The sequence below is a fragment of the Centrocercus urophasianus genome, unplaced genomic scaffold, assembly GCF_019232065.1.
Source record: "Centrocercus urophasianus isolate 14NV4802_14NV808 unplaced genomic scaffold, USGS_Curo_1.0 seq_30, whole genome shotgun sequence".
Lineage (NCBI taxonomy): Eukaryota > Metazoa > Chordata > Aves > Galliformes > Phasianidae > Centrocercus > Centrocercus urophasianus.
In genome coordinates, this window is record NW_024884867.1 from 11745176 (window position 1) to 11761732 (window position 16557).

At 49.3% G+C, this 16557-nt stretch overlaps 2 protein-coding genes across 4 annotated transcripts in view; both read right to left on the reverse strand.

The window, feature by feature from the left end:
- Positions 1–7877: 7877 nt before the first annotated feature.
- On the reverse strand, positions 7878–8474 carry GP1BB (glycoprotein Ib platelet subunit beta). The gene has a single exon (XM_042829101.1). It carries the CDS (start codon positions 8472–8474, stop codon positions 7878–7880), a length of 597 nt encoding a protein of 198 aa, XP_042685035.1.
- Positions 8475–11273: 2799 nt separating this feature from the next.
- SEPTIN5 (septin 5) overlaps positions 11274–16557 on the reverse strand; it is a 35579-nt gene continuing 30295 nt past the window's right edge. For all 3 annotated transcript variants that reach the window (XM_042828772.1, XM_042828773.1, XM_042828771.1), the window contains 2 exons: positions 15085–15187; positions 11274–14911 (listed from right to left, as the gene is read on the reverse strand). In XM_042828772.1, the coding sequence (XP_042684706.1) occupies positions 14855–14911; positions 15085–15187 (160 nt within the window). In that variant the 3' untranslated portion in view covers positions 11274–14854. The remainder of the gene's footprint in view (positions 14912–15084; positions 15188–16557) is intronic.

The following is a 16557-nucleotide window of genomic DNA, read 5'->3' on the forward strand; positions in this document are numbered from 1 at the left end:
TCAAGGAAGAGCACCCAGGGCAACCACCCAGGGCTGCACATCCTTCCCTCCTGCTTCCCAGGAAGTGAGTGTGAGATGCTGTGCTGTTCAAGCCCAGCTGTGCTGCTGAGGCACTCAGTGAGGACAGGCACATCCTCACTCCCCCTGCTTCAGTTTCTTTTTCTCTGTAACAGCTGTAACGACCGGTGTCCCACTGGGCAAAGTCCTCTGAGATCAGCTGATGAGAAGGATCTTCATTTTTATTTTAATAAGCTTGTTCCACACACTCCCAAGACTGTGTTCATCACAAGGCGGATGAATGGATGAACAGTGCCTGTGCTATTTTGAAGTGTCCCAGCATCCAAAAGATAACCCAGACTAAATCCTTTATGCTGAGTCAGGATGCAACAAGCAGCAGCTGGGGAGCTTACAGATCTGCTTAGGGAAGCCTTTGTGCAGCAAAAGAAGGGTGAGACATCAACAGAATTTCTGTGATTCCTTGGCTCGCTGCTCGAGATAAGTATCAGTCTTAAATATTTGAGGGAAATATTAAACCTAAACAAAGTAAAGCAAGGTTCAAATTGAATTATTTGCAAAGAATAAGGGAAGGAAGAGAGAAGGAATAGAGGCCAGGAGACACTGGACAAGCCAAGGAAAACATTTGGAGAACACTGTGCCACTGAGAGCAGTCAGATGTATTTTAAAAGCAACGAAACAGTTTTTCTGAAGTTCCCGCACAGCCGGGCTGTAGACAGGAGGTACACCCTTGTTCCTGCTTTGAACCACAGATACACCCTCTCCCTCTGCTCAGCATTTTTCACTCACCAATCTCAAAGCGCTTACAGATGTTAAAATTTAGCGTACTTATGAGATTGATTTTCTTGATAACTCTACTCAGTGAAACAGAATTCAGCTTTCTCATTTTGCTCACAAAGTCCCCACAAAAACTGCTTTGCTGTGAAGCTGTAGCACACCTTGTGGCAGCCCACAAGTTCAAGTGCTTTTCTCTGTTTTAGATGCAGCAACTCCAATATAGTTTATGTTTTATTTTATGCACAACTTGACATAAAGTGACATAAACTGACATAAACCCCAACAGAAGAGCCTCCCTTTCCCTCTGTGCTAGATTCAACCAGGGCTGAATTAACCAGAAAGGTGAAGCAGCATCCAGAGGCCAAGAAATTCTGGCATTCCTCTGCAAGTTTGTAACCAGATCCTCCCTTCTCTGTTTTTCTTGCCACTCATTCTCCATCTGTAGAAACTGCAGAGGATACAGCAAGGCCAACTCAGTAGGCAAAAGCTGCTTCAGCCTTTATAAACACTCAGTAATCAGCCCAGATCAAGCTCTCCATTGCCAGAAAACCGTCCTGTTCTGCCCTTCTGGTGGTTTTACCAATAATGTCCATGTGCACACACTTCATTCTATGGACTACTTGCTGTCAGTCTGCTCTGAGCATGGGTAGCTCTGAAGCTGGACTCTCCGGTGAAGTCCTTGCTCCCCATCTGAATGAGGGGACCTTCTGCAGGCAGCTCACACAGCAAATGGACAGCAGTGTATGTTCCCACTTGCTGCCAGAAACCTCTTCATACTCACAAGCTCTCTAGACCTCCTCCTTCAGGAAGCCTCAGGGCCCGAGGATGGGTTGGTGCTGGTCACCTGTCATCATAGCTGCTGAGCTATGATGCTTCCAGCAGCCTGGCAGACTCCCTCAGCCTCAGTCCCACCCTGCAGCTGCCAGGCAGAGTACAGCCCGTCCCACTGCATGCAGGGAACACCGGTAGCCCAGTCTTGGACTGAGGATTCAGAAGTAGTGCTACAGAGAGGGACACAGGGTGGTGCCCTGCACTCCAACAAGAGTAGTCTCTTCTAGTCATTAAGAACACAGCACGGTTTGGATGAGGCTCCTGCTAGCTCTTACAACAAGGAGAGCAATCCCACCCAACAATTCAGCTTTCCATGCTTCTCGTCCTTTGTGTTTGCGAGGCAGCCTGCCTTAGCACCAAGTCACCGTAAGCCCTGCGGTGCCAGAGCAGCAGGCTGCAGGGAGCAGGTAAATGGCTCGTGCCTGAGGTCCAGCATCACATCCCACCCACTTCTCCTACCAGCCACCACACTGTGGCCAGGGCAGCCTTCACCAGCAGCCCTAGGGCCGCGCAGATGGGAGGGAGCTCCAGGTCCCTGGCTGTGCTCACACCAGGCCACCCCTGTGGCTGGGCCAGCCACCAGCACCAGGCCTGCTCCCCTCCCTCCTGTGCAAGACGCTGCCTGCTCACCTGCTCTCTTACCCCATCCAAAGCTCCTGTTGGTATGTACTACAGCTGCTTCCCAACAGGGGAGATGTTCCCTCCCTGACTGATATTTCCTTTGCAACGAGAGGAATGCAGCAGGAACTGGACTCTCCGTGTGTCAACACCAGCAGCTCAGCACCTCCAGGGGTGCTGGGACTCCTTACAAGATCTGCGGATCGCTGCTGTTATCCCAGAGTGTGAATGTCACTACAAATTTCAAACTGCACTGCACTTACTGCAGAGCCTTCTGTCAGATCCACGCTCGTGTTATTTTCAAGTTACAGATAACAGATAAATACAAAAAGTCTTCCTGAAGCACTGCTGGACATCACAGGGGGTTTGCACACTGAAGTTCAGATGCAGCACTTGGAGGGAGTTCCCCTTCACTTAGGGGTAGGGAACACAGAAATTACAGTATTGTTTCTACTACATTTAGAAGTCTAAGGCAAAGAGGAAAGGAACCAAACCAGCCATTAAAATGGTGTTCTTGACAGACAGTGGCAGAAGGGATGAGAGGAGAGGTAGTGAACAAGCTCACCAGTGTCTTGCATTCAAAGCCTTCTGCATTGGATCACCAAATTAATTGGTTTGATGTGTTCAGTGCAGTTCGGCCACCGAAGAACCAAACACAGGAAAGTAGCAAGCTGTAGTTTGTGTACAACTTGAGAAATGTTGGCAGCACTTGGAAGGGTGGGGGGAGCAGGTATGGATGGACCAAAGAGGCAGCAGCTCACAGCAGAGCTGAGGGTGAGGCAAGAAGGATGGCAGCTTGGCACAGGGTGGAGGCTTTGGGGTGAACTTGAAGGGAGGGCTTAAAAGGCAGAAAACCACATACAGCTGCACAGGGAAACTGCCCTCTACTTCAGAGGTTTTAATGCAGATGGTCTTGCTGCAGCATTTGGTGATTTATGGAAACTAAATATGATGCCTAAGTCTCAGTAACTGCCACGTTGTCTCATGCTCCCTAGAATATAAAGACTCCATGCTTTATCTCTTTCTCTGCAGGAATCCATGCCACTGATCAAATATGAAGATTCACCACAGAAAGATACAAAACAGCCTGGGGAAAAGACTTCCTTTCACCAGCATTCATTCACAGAGATCTGCCACGGCACATAAGGGAGCCATTGTTTCTGGAATAAAATCTCCATTTGAGCTCTCTACTTTGGCCATGATCAATGGGAGGGAATTAAAGTCTCATCCCAGGAAAAAAATTAGTTTGCTGACACCGTGTTGAAAGATGGGGTAATGGAGACACAGACAAGCGTGGGCACCCGCAGCACCTCTTGGGGAGCTGGAGAGTGATGGAGTTAAAAGCCTGCGGACAAAGCTCCCCAAAGTCCAGCAGAGCTTATCCCAGGAGAGACAGCCAAACCAAGGGCTAAGGTTTGCAACAGGAACATCAGCACTAAATGGAACTTCAGCCCCAGTAACTTTGCGTGGTTCTGCACTTCTGCCCTACAGAGACCAGGGGAACGCTCAGCTCCTGCCTTCCATTCGTCCTCTGCACACCTTCCCACCTCCAACACGCACGCCAGAGGAAAACTCAAATTCCCTGCTCTCACTGCTCAGTGACATTAAAAGGTTTTTTCCCCCCATCCACCATGGGTGGGATTTAAGCCCTCCAAACCGAGTCCGTTTCCATCACAGCCATCACAACACAATGCCTACTTTTCCCTGCCAACAACAGACAACTTAAACTAAATGCCACAGGCTGAAAACGCAGCGTTTGCTGCTTGGACGCTGCACCGGTCCGAGGCCCCAGCTTCGCATCCGTTTCACCAGTAAGAGCAAACAGGAGATTAAAAGCTATTTGCTGCCCTCTTCTGAGCAAACCCAAATTGCGCGTCAGTATGGGAAACGGCTCCAGAACGATCACCGAGGTAGAGAGAGCTCTCTCTCCCTGCAAAACGAGCGACAGCGTACGGCATCAAGCAGCTGTGGCGGCGGAGCTTAGGAGTAATCATCAGCTGTGACAGACGGGGACGGCAGATCAGTGCCATGAGGTCTGAGCCGTGTGTTCTCCACAGGGCATTCTTGGCATTTGGGTTTCATAACTCTCGGGCTAATCCCCTTGTGTGGCAATAAAAAGAAATTCTTCCCAGTATATTCTGTTCCCTGCCGTCACAAACATTTCAGAATAGGAGTAAACCAGGAGACATGCAAAGAAATGGGAAAAAACGGCTTTTGGATTTAAAGAGAGCAATTTCATGGTTGTTTTGTTGTTGTTGTTTGTTTGTTTGTTTGTTTGGATTAAAACCACTCAAATCTCTCACAGCTTACAGCAGAGCTTTGCCCTGTTCTTCCAAGGAATATTTCTCTTTATCCAGATATACAGTACGTATATACATACTGCCTTCAAAACAAACCTTAACATTGCAATCTGCTGCTTTCAAAGCATTTATTCAAGATAACTAATTATTCATAGAAACTTATTAAATTAGACACTGTGCTCTACTCTATAGACTTACAATACCAACACCTGTGAGCCTGAGGGAGCCTCAGTTTTCATATGCAAATGTACAATAAAAGTAAAAATAATTTCCAAACACTTCTGAAATAGCTCTCCTCCATGTACCCTGGGACAGGCAAGATGCTCCATGATGCTGAATCATCACTGCTTTTCTTGGCACTCCCTGGGATGCCCTGCATACGTAAACACTGAAGGGAAATCAGGACTTTGAAGCCCAGGTAACCCCAAATTAATGACCATGAAAAATGTATTTCATAATTTGTAAGCAGTGCAACGAATCCCAGACCAGGCTGCCATCAAGGCGACTACTGAGTGTTTCACTTGGGCACACAGAGCGCACACAGCTGTGACAATGTGAGACTGGAACATGCCATTCTTCTCCAGGACTTGGTTCCACAGGATCTCCAAGCACTGCTTCGTTTCTGGCTGCTGCACAGAACAAGTCTATTTATTTCAGTGACCAAGCCACGCAGTGGAAGGTAACAAATTGTTCTTTATGTGTGCATTTTATCCCACAGATGAGGGTGAAACATCAAAGTCTGTTTAAATCAACAGGGATAAGGTCGCAGATGTCATGTGAACCCAATCAAATTGTGAGCAAACACCTGCAGCAGCCCTGAGGCAAAGCATAACCACTATCACCACAAGGAGCAGGGACTGAAGATGTGGTTCTCTGTGGAAAATGGGGCTAAAATTCTCCAGGTTCAAAAATCAGCTTGCTGCTTTCATGACTTGTTTGCTCTACAACATATGCATGAATCACCTTGCAGACACCTAAATCCCAGCATGCTGGAAATAGAGAAGAGCCACCATGTCTTCCCCAGTGTCACCCACCAGCCGCTGGCTCCTTTCCTCAGGTGGTGCTAACCTGCCTCAGACACCTCAGGTTTGGAGCTCTGCATCATGCAGACTGCAAATACATTTTGGTTTAGTTTTCTAGTTTCTGTTGTTGTTTTCTTTGTTTCTTCCTGTCAGTGTCTCTCAAAGAAAGAAGCTGCTTGGAAGCACCCAATCTCTGATGGTGCAGCAGCCCATCCAGCAGGCCTGGCAGCTGTTAGCATGCTTGGGAGGAAGCTTAAATAGTCTCCACCCACCTTTGCCCTCTTTCACCAGTTTCTCTTAGAGATCACTGTGCAGCCTTGGACAGCCCCTCCATTTAGAAGGAAAGCCAGAGCTCCCTTCAGCAGCAGCACAGCAGATTCTCCTCAGGCCAGCAGGGCAGGAAAGCATCTGTGACGTGCAGCTTTCCTAGCCAGGAGAAGCCAAGGCATGCAGCCTCCAGATTTATGGATTATAATGCTGCCACGGCCTACAAATCACTCTGCATTCAGTGTAACTCATTATCACACTGCTATGGTTGGTCACATTCTTTGCAGGTGTAAAAGATGCCAAAAGGGCTTTTTTCCTTTCTTGTGCCAGAATTCAATGATATACAGTCAGGACACCAGGAAGCAAAACTGAAGGCAACGGTTGTTCTGCCCCTGTGGGCACATCGAGTCCTGAGGGCTCCCCAGCGCCCCAGAGCACCTCCCATAGCTGCTCCCAGCCCAGCCCCGCTGCCAGCGCCCGCCCAGGTGCCGGTAACGACATCCTCTGACCCAGGGGAATTCAGCTAAAAATCTGCAGGCAAACCCGGGGATTTGCTCCGGCACATGAGCACAGTCTGCAGCGGTGCTGGGAAACCAGACCGTTTGTCCCAGACTTTGCGTGGGACTTCAACAAAGCGGACAGCACAGCTCCAGGAGCAGCACGGCCGACCCAAGAGGGTTGTGGTATTTCTTTGTACAGCTGAGCCTTGATTATGGAAAAGGACACCTGGGAGGAACCAGCCGCCAACGCAGGCTTTTTGTTCCTATGGAAAGTTAATTCCTCAGAAGCCATAATAATAAAAGTAACGCAAGCGTACTTAACAAGCAGAGATCTGTCAGGGCCTCACCTTCTCTCCACAGCAGCGGCCGCCACGGCCGAGTTCCGCCCGGGGGCGCTCACCTCACGCCGAGCTCTCCTCCTCCTCCTCCGGCCGCTCCGCACCGCTCCCCGCTCGGGGCTCCACGGCGCTGCCCGGCGCGGTGCTTCGTCCCGGGGCCGGGCACGGACCGCCGAGGCGGAGCCGCTCCTCTCCTCGGCCGCATCGCAGCGGGCGGCCCGGCTCCTTTCCTCCGCCTCGCCGTTCTCCTGCAGCGGCCCGAAGGCGTGACGAGGCTGCGGGCGGCCCCGCTCAGGACAGCCGTTAGCGGCCGTTAGGGCTGGGCGCGTGCCGGCGCCTCGTGCCCCTTCGGCAGCGCGAGCAGCCGGAGCAGCGCCTGGCACGGCGCCTCCGCCCAGCTGCAGCTGCCTTGCAGCGAGGCGCGAGCGGGAGGCCGAGAAGATGCCGAGAAACGCCACTTACAGCGCAGTTCACCTTTATTTTATTCCATTATGCTTCGCTACAAAAACGATTCGGAGGCCGGTGAGCAGCAGCGGGCAGGTGCACGGCAGCGCAGCGGAGGCTCAAAGCCGGCTCCGCGCGGCGCCGGGAGCTCCGTGGGAACGCGGGGCGCGTTGAAGTCAGTACTAAAAACCAGCAGGAGGCTAAAAACGCTGCCCGAGGAGAAGGTTACAAAATACGCGGGCAGGAAGAAACACCCGTTCTGTTCTGCTCTGCTGACGGAGGCAGCGGAAACCTGCTGTCACTCAGCCAGGGCGAGCGAGGCGGTCCTGCACCGCGAGATGCGTTCCTCCATCATCCCGCTCACTGCTCACCTCTGCCCCGGCCTCACACAGAGCGACCACGAGCACAGGGAAAGCACGGCTGAAATACCCAGCGCGGATGGATGGAGCACTGCACCCCAGCAGCTCGAGCGCTGCCACGGTCGTTCTGCTTGATGCAGTTTATGGTTTCCTTGGGCAGAAACAGAACTGCTTTCAGCAATTCAGCAAAAGCAAAGCAATGAAGACCATGCTGAAGCGTTCAAAGCAGTAAGAAGCATAAGATCTGCTCCCTGGAAACAGAACAAGTGTCTGATCAGTTCCAGGTCCTGCTGGGGGCTGCAGTCAGGGTCAGACGCTGCACTGAATGTCCCCTCTGGGTCTCGTACACCACCCGATTTCAGCACAGCAACACCCGGAGCAGAGGGGACCCTCACTCTTACAACTCTTATTGCTCCTGTAGGGACTGGGTATCTGCATGCTGATACAGATCCCAGGTGGTGCTCCGGGCTTCAGCAGTCGTTCTCCGAAATCTCTGCAGGTAGATAATGATGAATATGACCAAGATAGCCTGGAGGAAAAGGAGGATGATGAGAATGAGTTGAGAGAAGAAAGCCAGGGTGCAGTACCAGTACTGGCACGTGGAGATGATCTCATCTTCTGCCAGATAAGCGATGACCCGGTCCTGAAGGTGAGCTGGGGAGGCACATCTCACATCCCTGTAAAAGGTCCGGTTCTGCTGCCACTGCAGCCAGGAGCGCAAGTAGAGGATGTCACAGTTGCATTCCCAAGGGTTGCCCTGCAAGTGCACTGTTTGGAGGCTCTTCAGGTTATCAAAGAGCCCGCTGGGAATAGAGGTGAGCCTGTTGTAACTGAGGTTGATAATTTCAGCCGACGGCCGGAAAGCCGCTGGTAGTTTTGTTACAGTTAGGCCTTTGGACATACAGTCAATAATGTTGGTGGCACACTTGCATGGTGGAGGGCACGTAGATATCACGAATGGGAGGAAGCCAAGGAGGGACAAGAAGAGAATCCTACTGTTCATCTTCACCTGCAAACTCTCCCCCAGTGAGAGTGGGTGAGGTGGAAGTCAGGCAAGTAGACACCGCGATCTGTAAGACTATAGAGATCTGAAAAGAACAGAGTTAAAAAAGGTGTTGTGAGAACTCTTGGTCTCTCATTACAGGAGCAGGAATACTCCTGGTCTTTCCAGCCCTGAGGGGGTTATGAGCTGATTGATGCTGGATTTAGCTCCTGCCACTGAATTAATTTCCACTCATCTTCAGAAGCATTTAAGAGTTGCTGATACTTTCAGCATTACTGCAGAAGCATTACTAGGTTTGCCAAGAAAACTGATGACAGGAAGTCATCAGAACATGAAACTTATCATAGCTCTGAGATACATCTGTAAGCAAAGCTTTATTCATGCAAACTGCAAGAGAAGATTCAGAAATAAATGTACTATTACCACAAGTTTAAAATAGTCTTCGCAGTTTTGAATAGACACGATAAAATCGTCCTTAGCAAACACAGGGTGCTGAGCTCTGAGGGAGGAAATCCCCAGAATTTTCTATACTAGACACTGTTCCAGCAGACACATAATCTGGAGCTGTGTCCCTTCTGAGGGGCAAGGGCCAGTGATACAAAAGAGGTATTGCAGCCTCATGCCACCTCTGAACACAAACTTTTTTAAGAGAACTACTGCACATGCCTGCAACAAGGCACTGTTTTTCCATGCAGTCAGCTGAACGAAAGGGGGGGAAAAGAAAGAACGAGCAGAAGGTAGTTTGGTTGACTTACCAAGGTAGATCAATCCTTGCTTGCTTTCTGCCTTTACAGTACATACAACAGAAAGGTCTTAAGGCAGTGCAGTTTTTGCAGCTGCATAGCTGAGCTCCCAGATAATCCCCTTGCAGCTGGCTCACAAGATAAGGGTCAGGCTCATCCCAGGGACACCTCCCATATGAGGCCTTCCTGCAAGTCTGCTGCATGCTGCTGGAAGCAGAGTCTTCATTAGGCAAGTCTTCCAAGAAGTGGGAGCTGGCCTGGCTACAAAAAAAGCTTTTGCTGGCAGAGATGCTGACAGCAGCAATAACTGCAATGCTGCTCTGGGTAACAAGTAGCCAAACGGAGCACTGAATTCAGGTATGGCAGCAAACTACAGCGCCTGGATGCTTCCTTATTGTACAGATAAAATATCTGCAGGGTGAAGACTGCCTCTCACTACTGTAAGTGGCTGAGAAGGGCTTCCTCTACGTTTTCTCAGTTTGGAGCCTTTGGCTCTTGGTAATACAAAAGAAAAAAAAAAAAAGCACAGCTGTTAGCTGTGCCCAGTTAACAGCCAGCTAATGCATTCATATGCACCCTTTGAGGAATCCAGTGCTTCCAAGTGCCCTGCTTTATCCTCTGGCCCTTTGGAACAAGCTAATAGAACCATGCAGACCAAACAAGGAGGTAAAAGAGAACACCATTCCAACAGAAACAACACAAAGTCTCAAGAGAAAAGTAGTAATTCCAAATGCACTTAAACCTGGAAGCTGATGTTACCAAATTGTACTGCAGTCCCTGAGCTTTATGGTCTTTGGTTTCCATTTTATCACAAAGGCTATGTTTGCAGAGTGGCGATCCCTAGCACTGATCAGTGTGTTGTCCCTGACGTTTCTCTTCAAACAGTGACACAGGTCTACTCCTAATAAGCAGTGGGACATCAGCTGAAAGAAACTGTTCTCCAGTGATCCTGCTGGTGTTGGTAATTGAGCCAAGGAGAAAGTCCTCCGAGTGCTTCCATCCTCTCTTGACTGCTAGAGGTAACACACAGCTCTTGTCATTTCACTGTCTGCACCAAAATAAAGCTGACTGGCTCCACAGGAAGGATGACAGGCTGGGGAAGATAGTGCTCCAAGGGTCTGCTCTTTTGATAGGCTAAGTGAGTTGTCAGCACTCAGCAAGCATTACTGAGAAAAACTGACCACATCCTTCTTTCAGAAGTTGCATTATTTAAATACTTGAACAATCATTTGTTCAACTTACGTACAAGGGTCAAAAATATACTCAGGACATTTCAGCAGCATCTTATCTTGTCAAGGTTCTTACACTTTCACAGACATTTTTCTCCCATAGGCCAGACTCTAAGCATTGGCTATGCTAGAGGCTAAGGCCACCAGAATTACTTTCTTGTTTCTGCTCAGCTTCGGAATGTGAAACACTCTGAATGAACACTGATATGAGGACAGTTTGGGCTGCAAACAAAAGTAGAATTTGGCCCTAACCAAGGCATAGTATATTTGTGATGCTCTAAACAAAATAATTAACCTTTAGATTTCTAGTAGGTTGGAGCAGATCATTCCAGTTGTTTCACTGTGGCAGGCAGACAGAGTAGGAAAGGGATCCAGGGCTAACAAATGAACCCACTTTTTCCTGCATTCTACCTGGAAGAAGCTCAGCTACAACAGAGAAAGTTTGCTCAGCACGTCCACACCTCACACGTTTGAGTGCTACTTTCTCTCACAAGCAGCTCTCAGGCCAGGTGTGGCACGGAGCCGATCCAGAGCCTGGCTGGCTCTGCACACAGCAGTGCTTCTTTGGTTACTTACTTTCCTGGGATTGGATCCCACCAAGCCACCTGCTGCCAATTTACACAGCTTCTGAGGGGAAGCTTAAAAGTAGGAGAACTTCGGGATCAGCTTGTCTAGCCTCTGACATAAGCACAGTCCAGAAATCACGTGCCTGCCTGCAGCCTGCTCCGACGGAACGGAATAAAAGGACAAACAGTCCTTCTGTCCTCTCCTGTCCGTAATGCATCATCGATGCTGCTGAACAAGACTGAAAGTCAAACAAAAATAGGTTGTTCTTTTGAATGGATTTATTTCACTGATCAGTTCAGGTAGTAAACATTATTAATAATAACAATGATCATTTAATAAAATGGATATGTTTTAAAAGGTTTCTTTCTTTTTTTTTTTTTTTCTCCACAATGACAAAATGGTCAAACAGAAATTTACAAAAAATATATTATAATAACCTAACATGACAGACGGGAAACAAAGAGCTTAGGAGTGGAGCGAAGGGTGAGGAAGTCATATGGTAGAAGCAAGCCAGTGTTACAGCAAGCACGGCTGGGTTTGTGAGAAGGAGCAGGGAATGCCATTGCACAGCACAAGAAGTGAGAGCCCCTCCTTCTCTAGCAGGAGGCATGCGGGGAGGCAGCAGGAAGGACGCACAGGCAGGGCCAGCACAGCAGCAGCACACGAGGAGTTCATGCCACGGCTCCTTCCCCAATCAGGCAGATGGGCTGAGATGGTGTTACCAGCAGGACAGACCACTCTGCTGAGCAGGATGCAGCCCCTGCTGTGTCTAGCTTGGCTGGGCAAAGCTTGGCAGAAGTGTGAGAACGTACCTGGGGGTGCATTGGAGACTATGGAAGCTGTGTGCAGGGGGAGGTATTAGATTGCCTTCCTATCCACACTTCTCACTGCCAAAATCAAACGGCTGAGCTGCACTTATTCTGGTCTATCTTCTCAGCTTATTGTGCAGCTCAGTGCAACAGTACAAAACAGCCCTCATTTATAAACAGGTGTCACCTTCTAAGCCAGTCCAGGACCCTGATGCCCTCCAAAATCAATCTAATCCACTTCCAGGCAGCCCCCCAACTCTGATGCTCTGGGCAGGGAACCTTCTATACAGGACATAGATCTCAGTACCTCTGCCCATCTGTAGAAGCTGTAGAGCCTCACTCCTATGTGTTTTGAATAAGAGCAGCTCAAACCGTCTTTGCCAGCTGGTAGCTGAAGAGTTCAGCGCTGTAGAGAACACAGCTGCCACTATTAACTTGATCTAGGAGCCATGTGCACTGAGCTGATGGAGACTTCCCTCACCCGGAGGGACAAGGCAGATGCACACTCAGGCAGTCCTGTCTGCCTGTGACCAGACTCTGTGCTCTCACCAGCACGCATGCTAATGCATGCACATGCTAAAGAGTAAAGGTCTGGAGTTTTGTTGTTATTGTTGTTTTTTTCCCTGGGAATCAATCTATTTTAAAGAGCACTATCTCTAGCTAAACAGGGCTCAAACATAACAGAACATCCTAACAGGCAAGACTCGTGGGAAAAGAGAGGGGACAGGTACTGCAAAGTGCTTCCAGTTACACTAGCATAGATAAAGTTGAGAACTCAGCATTCCCCCTGCTTCCAGCAGCTGCAAACCAACCCCAGAAAACCTCTAGAAAGCTCCTACCTCAGACTACTCCATTGCTCAGGCAAACGCACTGCAGGAAAAAGGCTGTATTTCCTCCTTAAGCATCTGTTACTGGGCATGTTACTGAAGACAAGCTGAACCCATTCCCTCTCCTAGGCTGGCACTTCCACTGTCCCTTATGAGCTTGAGACAGAGGAGAAGGAAAGAAAAAAAACACTGATCCAGAAGAGCTGCCTGCACCCCTGTCCTGCTGAGCTTATCCTCACTTCCTGACTCCCATGGCTGCAGAAGGCTGCTTAGGAGAGACTTGCCTTGGACACGGCTCTTACTCAGCTTGCACGTTCCTGCCAGTGGGCTTCCACTCCTGCTCTGTCCTTCCACAGTGTCAGGATCTCTTTCCTTCCTCTGCAGCCCATGCTCTTGTTGATCAGAGGCTCCATACAGGGAATAACTGGAACCTGCCTATGCATCTCCTGGAAAAGCCCTGATCAGAGCTCTAAAGCTCAGCAGGGAGAATCAGAGAAACACAGCACCAATAAACAGAATTTAGGGTTTGGGTATTCCTGGACAATACTGTGCTTTGTGCACAGGGAGATCTACTGTAAAAAGCCAGAGATGTGGGAACTGACACAAATGGAGAATGGGAACAGAGAAATTAGGCTGGCAGCCAAAGGAGCAGAAGGGCCCATCCCATGGTAGCACTCCCTGGACTGGAGGTAAGAGCCAAACGCCTCTCCTTCCAGCAGCCCCTGATTCCCTGTGAGCGCGGCAGTGTTGCTGGTCAGTCCTGCCCTGTTAGGCACATGACACTCTGGAGCTCTCCTCTGGCTGTGCTAAGAGTTAAAAATACTGCAAGAAACAGAAATAGGAGAGAAGTTGCTGCCCAAAGAGCGCTCTTATCTCTGCCCAGCAGATCCATCGCTTTTCCCAGCACTGAGACAGAAAAGAGCCAGGGAGAGGAAGAAAGGTTGTGTCCCAGGGGAAGGGGAAGTGCCAAGTCTGCTGGGATGCACTCAGCCATGTACAGCAACATTCCTGTCACCTGCCACACTGACCTACACAGCCCCCGTGCCACCTCCTGCTCTCTGCAGCAGCCTGTCTGGCCAGGCAGATCTCTGGTACAGGCATTAGAAACTGCCCCTTTCCTTAGGAGAAGCTCAGAAATGCGGGCTGCTACCAGGCTTTCAGCCCTGAGTGTTTCTCTCCAAAGCAGGCCCAGCCAGGAACTGCAGCTGCTGTGGTGCTCCTCATTGCAGGCACTGGAGATTGAACAGCTGGACAGTCAGAGCCACGCCATGAATACCGTCACCCAGCTACTGCTGGTGCTGTGCTTCCAGCTACAGTGCTCCTGTCAACCCCAACCCCACAGGCTGAGAGCAGGGCAGGCAGGCTGGGCAGGTGTCCACTCCCATCATCTCTCCTCCTCACAGGCAGTCCTCAACAACTCATGTTCTCTGCCAGAAAGACACAACTGAAGGCAGTGGAAGCTGTTTCTTTTAACAAACCTTGAGAGACTCAGTTCCCTGCCACTCAGTGTAAAGATCTGGAGTTTCTTGGTAGGAATAACAAACCTAATCAACCAATTGGAAAAAAGCAAAATAACCTGGGCAGACAACCAGCAGGACCCCTGAGCAGCTCAGTGCACACAGAGCCCCCCAGCCCTGCACTCTGGGCAGCACAGCTTGAACTCCCAGGAGGGAATGGCTGCCTTGACCACAACTGTGCTGGCCCCAGACAAGGGGAGCAGGGGAGGGGGCACAGCACCTCAGTCAGGAGTAAACATTTACGTGCATTGACACAGATATTCTTCAAGTTCGTACACCAGAGAAACCAGGACTTTAAATACTAGAGCATTCCCGAACAAGAGATTAGTACACGGAAAAGGGAAACCTGTTTCTTCTTTTTCTTTCTTTCTTTTTTTAGGATGCCTTAGAGACTCCCTAGTCTATTTTCCCTTTATATATATATATAAAATAAAATAAAAAAGGAAAAAAAAGAAAGAATTATTAAAAAAAGAAATACACATCAGTAAACAGTTAGGTGAACAGCCTTCTCCACAAACCGGCTGGCTGCAAAGCCAGCCTTGCTGCTTTTAAATAAATTAGAGGATGCGAATGCAGCTCTTGCCCACAAGTCTCTATACAATGGGAAACCTCTTTTCAGACATCCACAGCTCTTGGCAGGCCTCAGATGGTCGCTGGGGGTTCCCTTTGCCCTCCAAGTACCTGCATCTCACTGATCCTGCATCTGCTGCTGCATCTTCTGCAGCATCTCTTGCATCCGCCGCAGCTGCGTGAGACAGAGAAGAGACAATCAACCAAGACAGAGAAGAGACAATCAACCAGGAGCCCGTGGTGGTGGGACGCAGGAGTGGGAAGCCCCAGGAGAGCCTGTGTGGGGCAATCCTGGAGAAACATGTCAGATTCCAGCACTAAGAAGGCCCAGGCAGAAATGGTTCTCACCTCCTCATCCTTCATCTTGATCAGTTTCTCCGTCTCAGTATCTGGTGTTGGGAGAGGCAGGATAGGAATGGGGCTTTCTATCCTATTGTCCTGAGTCAGTTTGCTGGAGACAGAGAGGGACAAAATGCAGTCAGTTATAGCTCAGGATGGCTGGGGCACGCACAGAGCCTGTGGGGGAGTCCAGCAAGGATGTGTAGGGTGCATTCAGGTGCAAAATGAGAGTACAGCCAACAAAAGTTCTCAAAATAGAAGTTCCTGGGTAACTACCAGAGAAAACTCAGTCCAGGCTAACACTGAGGGAAAACACATACACGGGGGGAAAAAGGAAGACGATTTCTGAAAGTCAGAGGAGTCTTTGCAGAAAAGCTGGAAGTTCAAATTAGCACTTTCGGGCTTTCACCGCTCGGAGTCGCTGTTTGCTCCCTATTGAATCAATTCCAGCTCTGCAGTTTGGTACGTCCCCCCCAGAGTTTCTCTTACGAAACCTTATCCCACTGACAGAAATGGCCACAGTGTTTTTCCAAGACTTCACTGGTAAGGGACCGGCCACTGCGTGAGAAATAGCATCGAAGTTATAAGCATCTCTTTAGCTAAGCTACTGCTTTTTTATCACACTGTTCTTTTAATAGATACATAGCCTGTCTAAATAGCAACTGTGACACTTCTCACAGACCTCTAGCATTTCAGATACTTATTTTGGGACTCCATATTGTCACTGTTGAAAAAAACAGGCTCTTCTGCGATGCAGAAGCACAGGGACACACTGTGTGGGAACAGAGCATGCCAACTGCACACCTGCACACACACAGGGTGCTCCCTGCTGAGGTGCAGCTATTCCCACTCTGCCATGCAGCAGCACAGAGTCACCCAGCCATTTCAGGCAGCAAGTGAAAGGAATGATTCACAACAGAGGAGCCCAAATCCACTTAAAACTTGTCATCAATGTTTCAGTCTTTCTAGTGAAAAGCCCATGAGTGTTTTCTGATCTCCACGATTAAAATCAGAGAGAATGAAATGCAAAGAAAGTCAAAAGCAAAGAAATTTCTGGTGATGCGTAAGGCACTTGCCAATTGCTTGGGCTCTGTTGTCTGAGAAACGGCAGCACCCCAAGGGTCACACTGACTTCTGGATGGAACCACAGTTGGAAAACACCTCCCTCTTTGGCAGCGCACACAGTTTTCATCTCCACCAGGGAGACAGTTTAGCCCACGTTTCATTAGGCTGGATGTATTTCAGCCAGCGATAGGAACAGCTCTTCTAAAGAGCATTTTTCTCCAGGCCTATTTCCCAAGATTCATGCAGGACTCATTGAACAGGAACAAGGATTCTCAGCAACATCCCTGCTGTAATCTCAGGCTGTGGGAGACAAGCTTGGATTTGCTATTTTACTTTCCAGTGCCATTTCCCATGCAAGCTCTGAGAGTAAGCCCAGCTCCACAAAGAACAGGATTCCTCTGCCACTCCTCAGCAAGG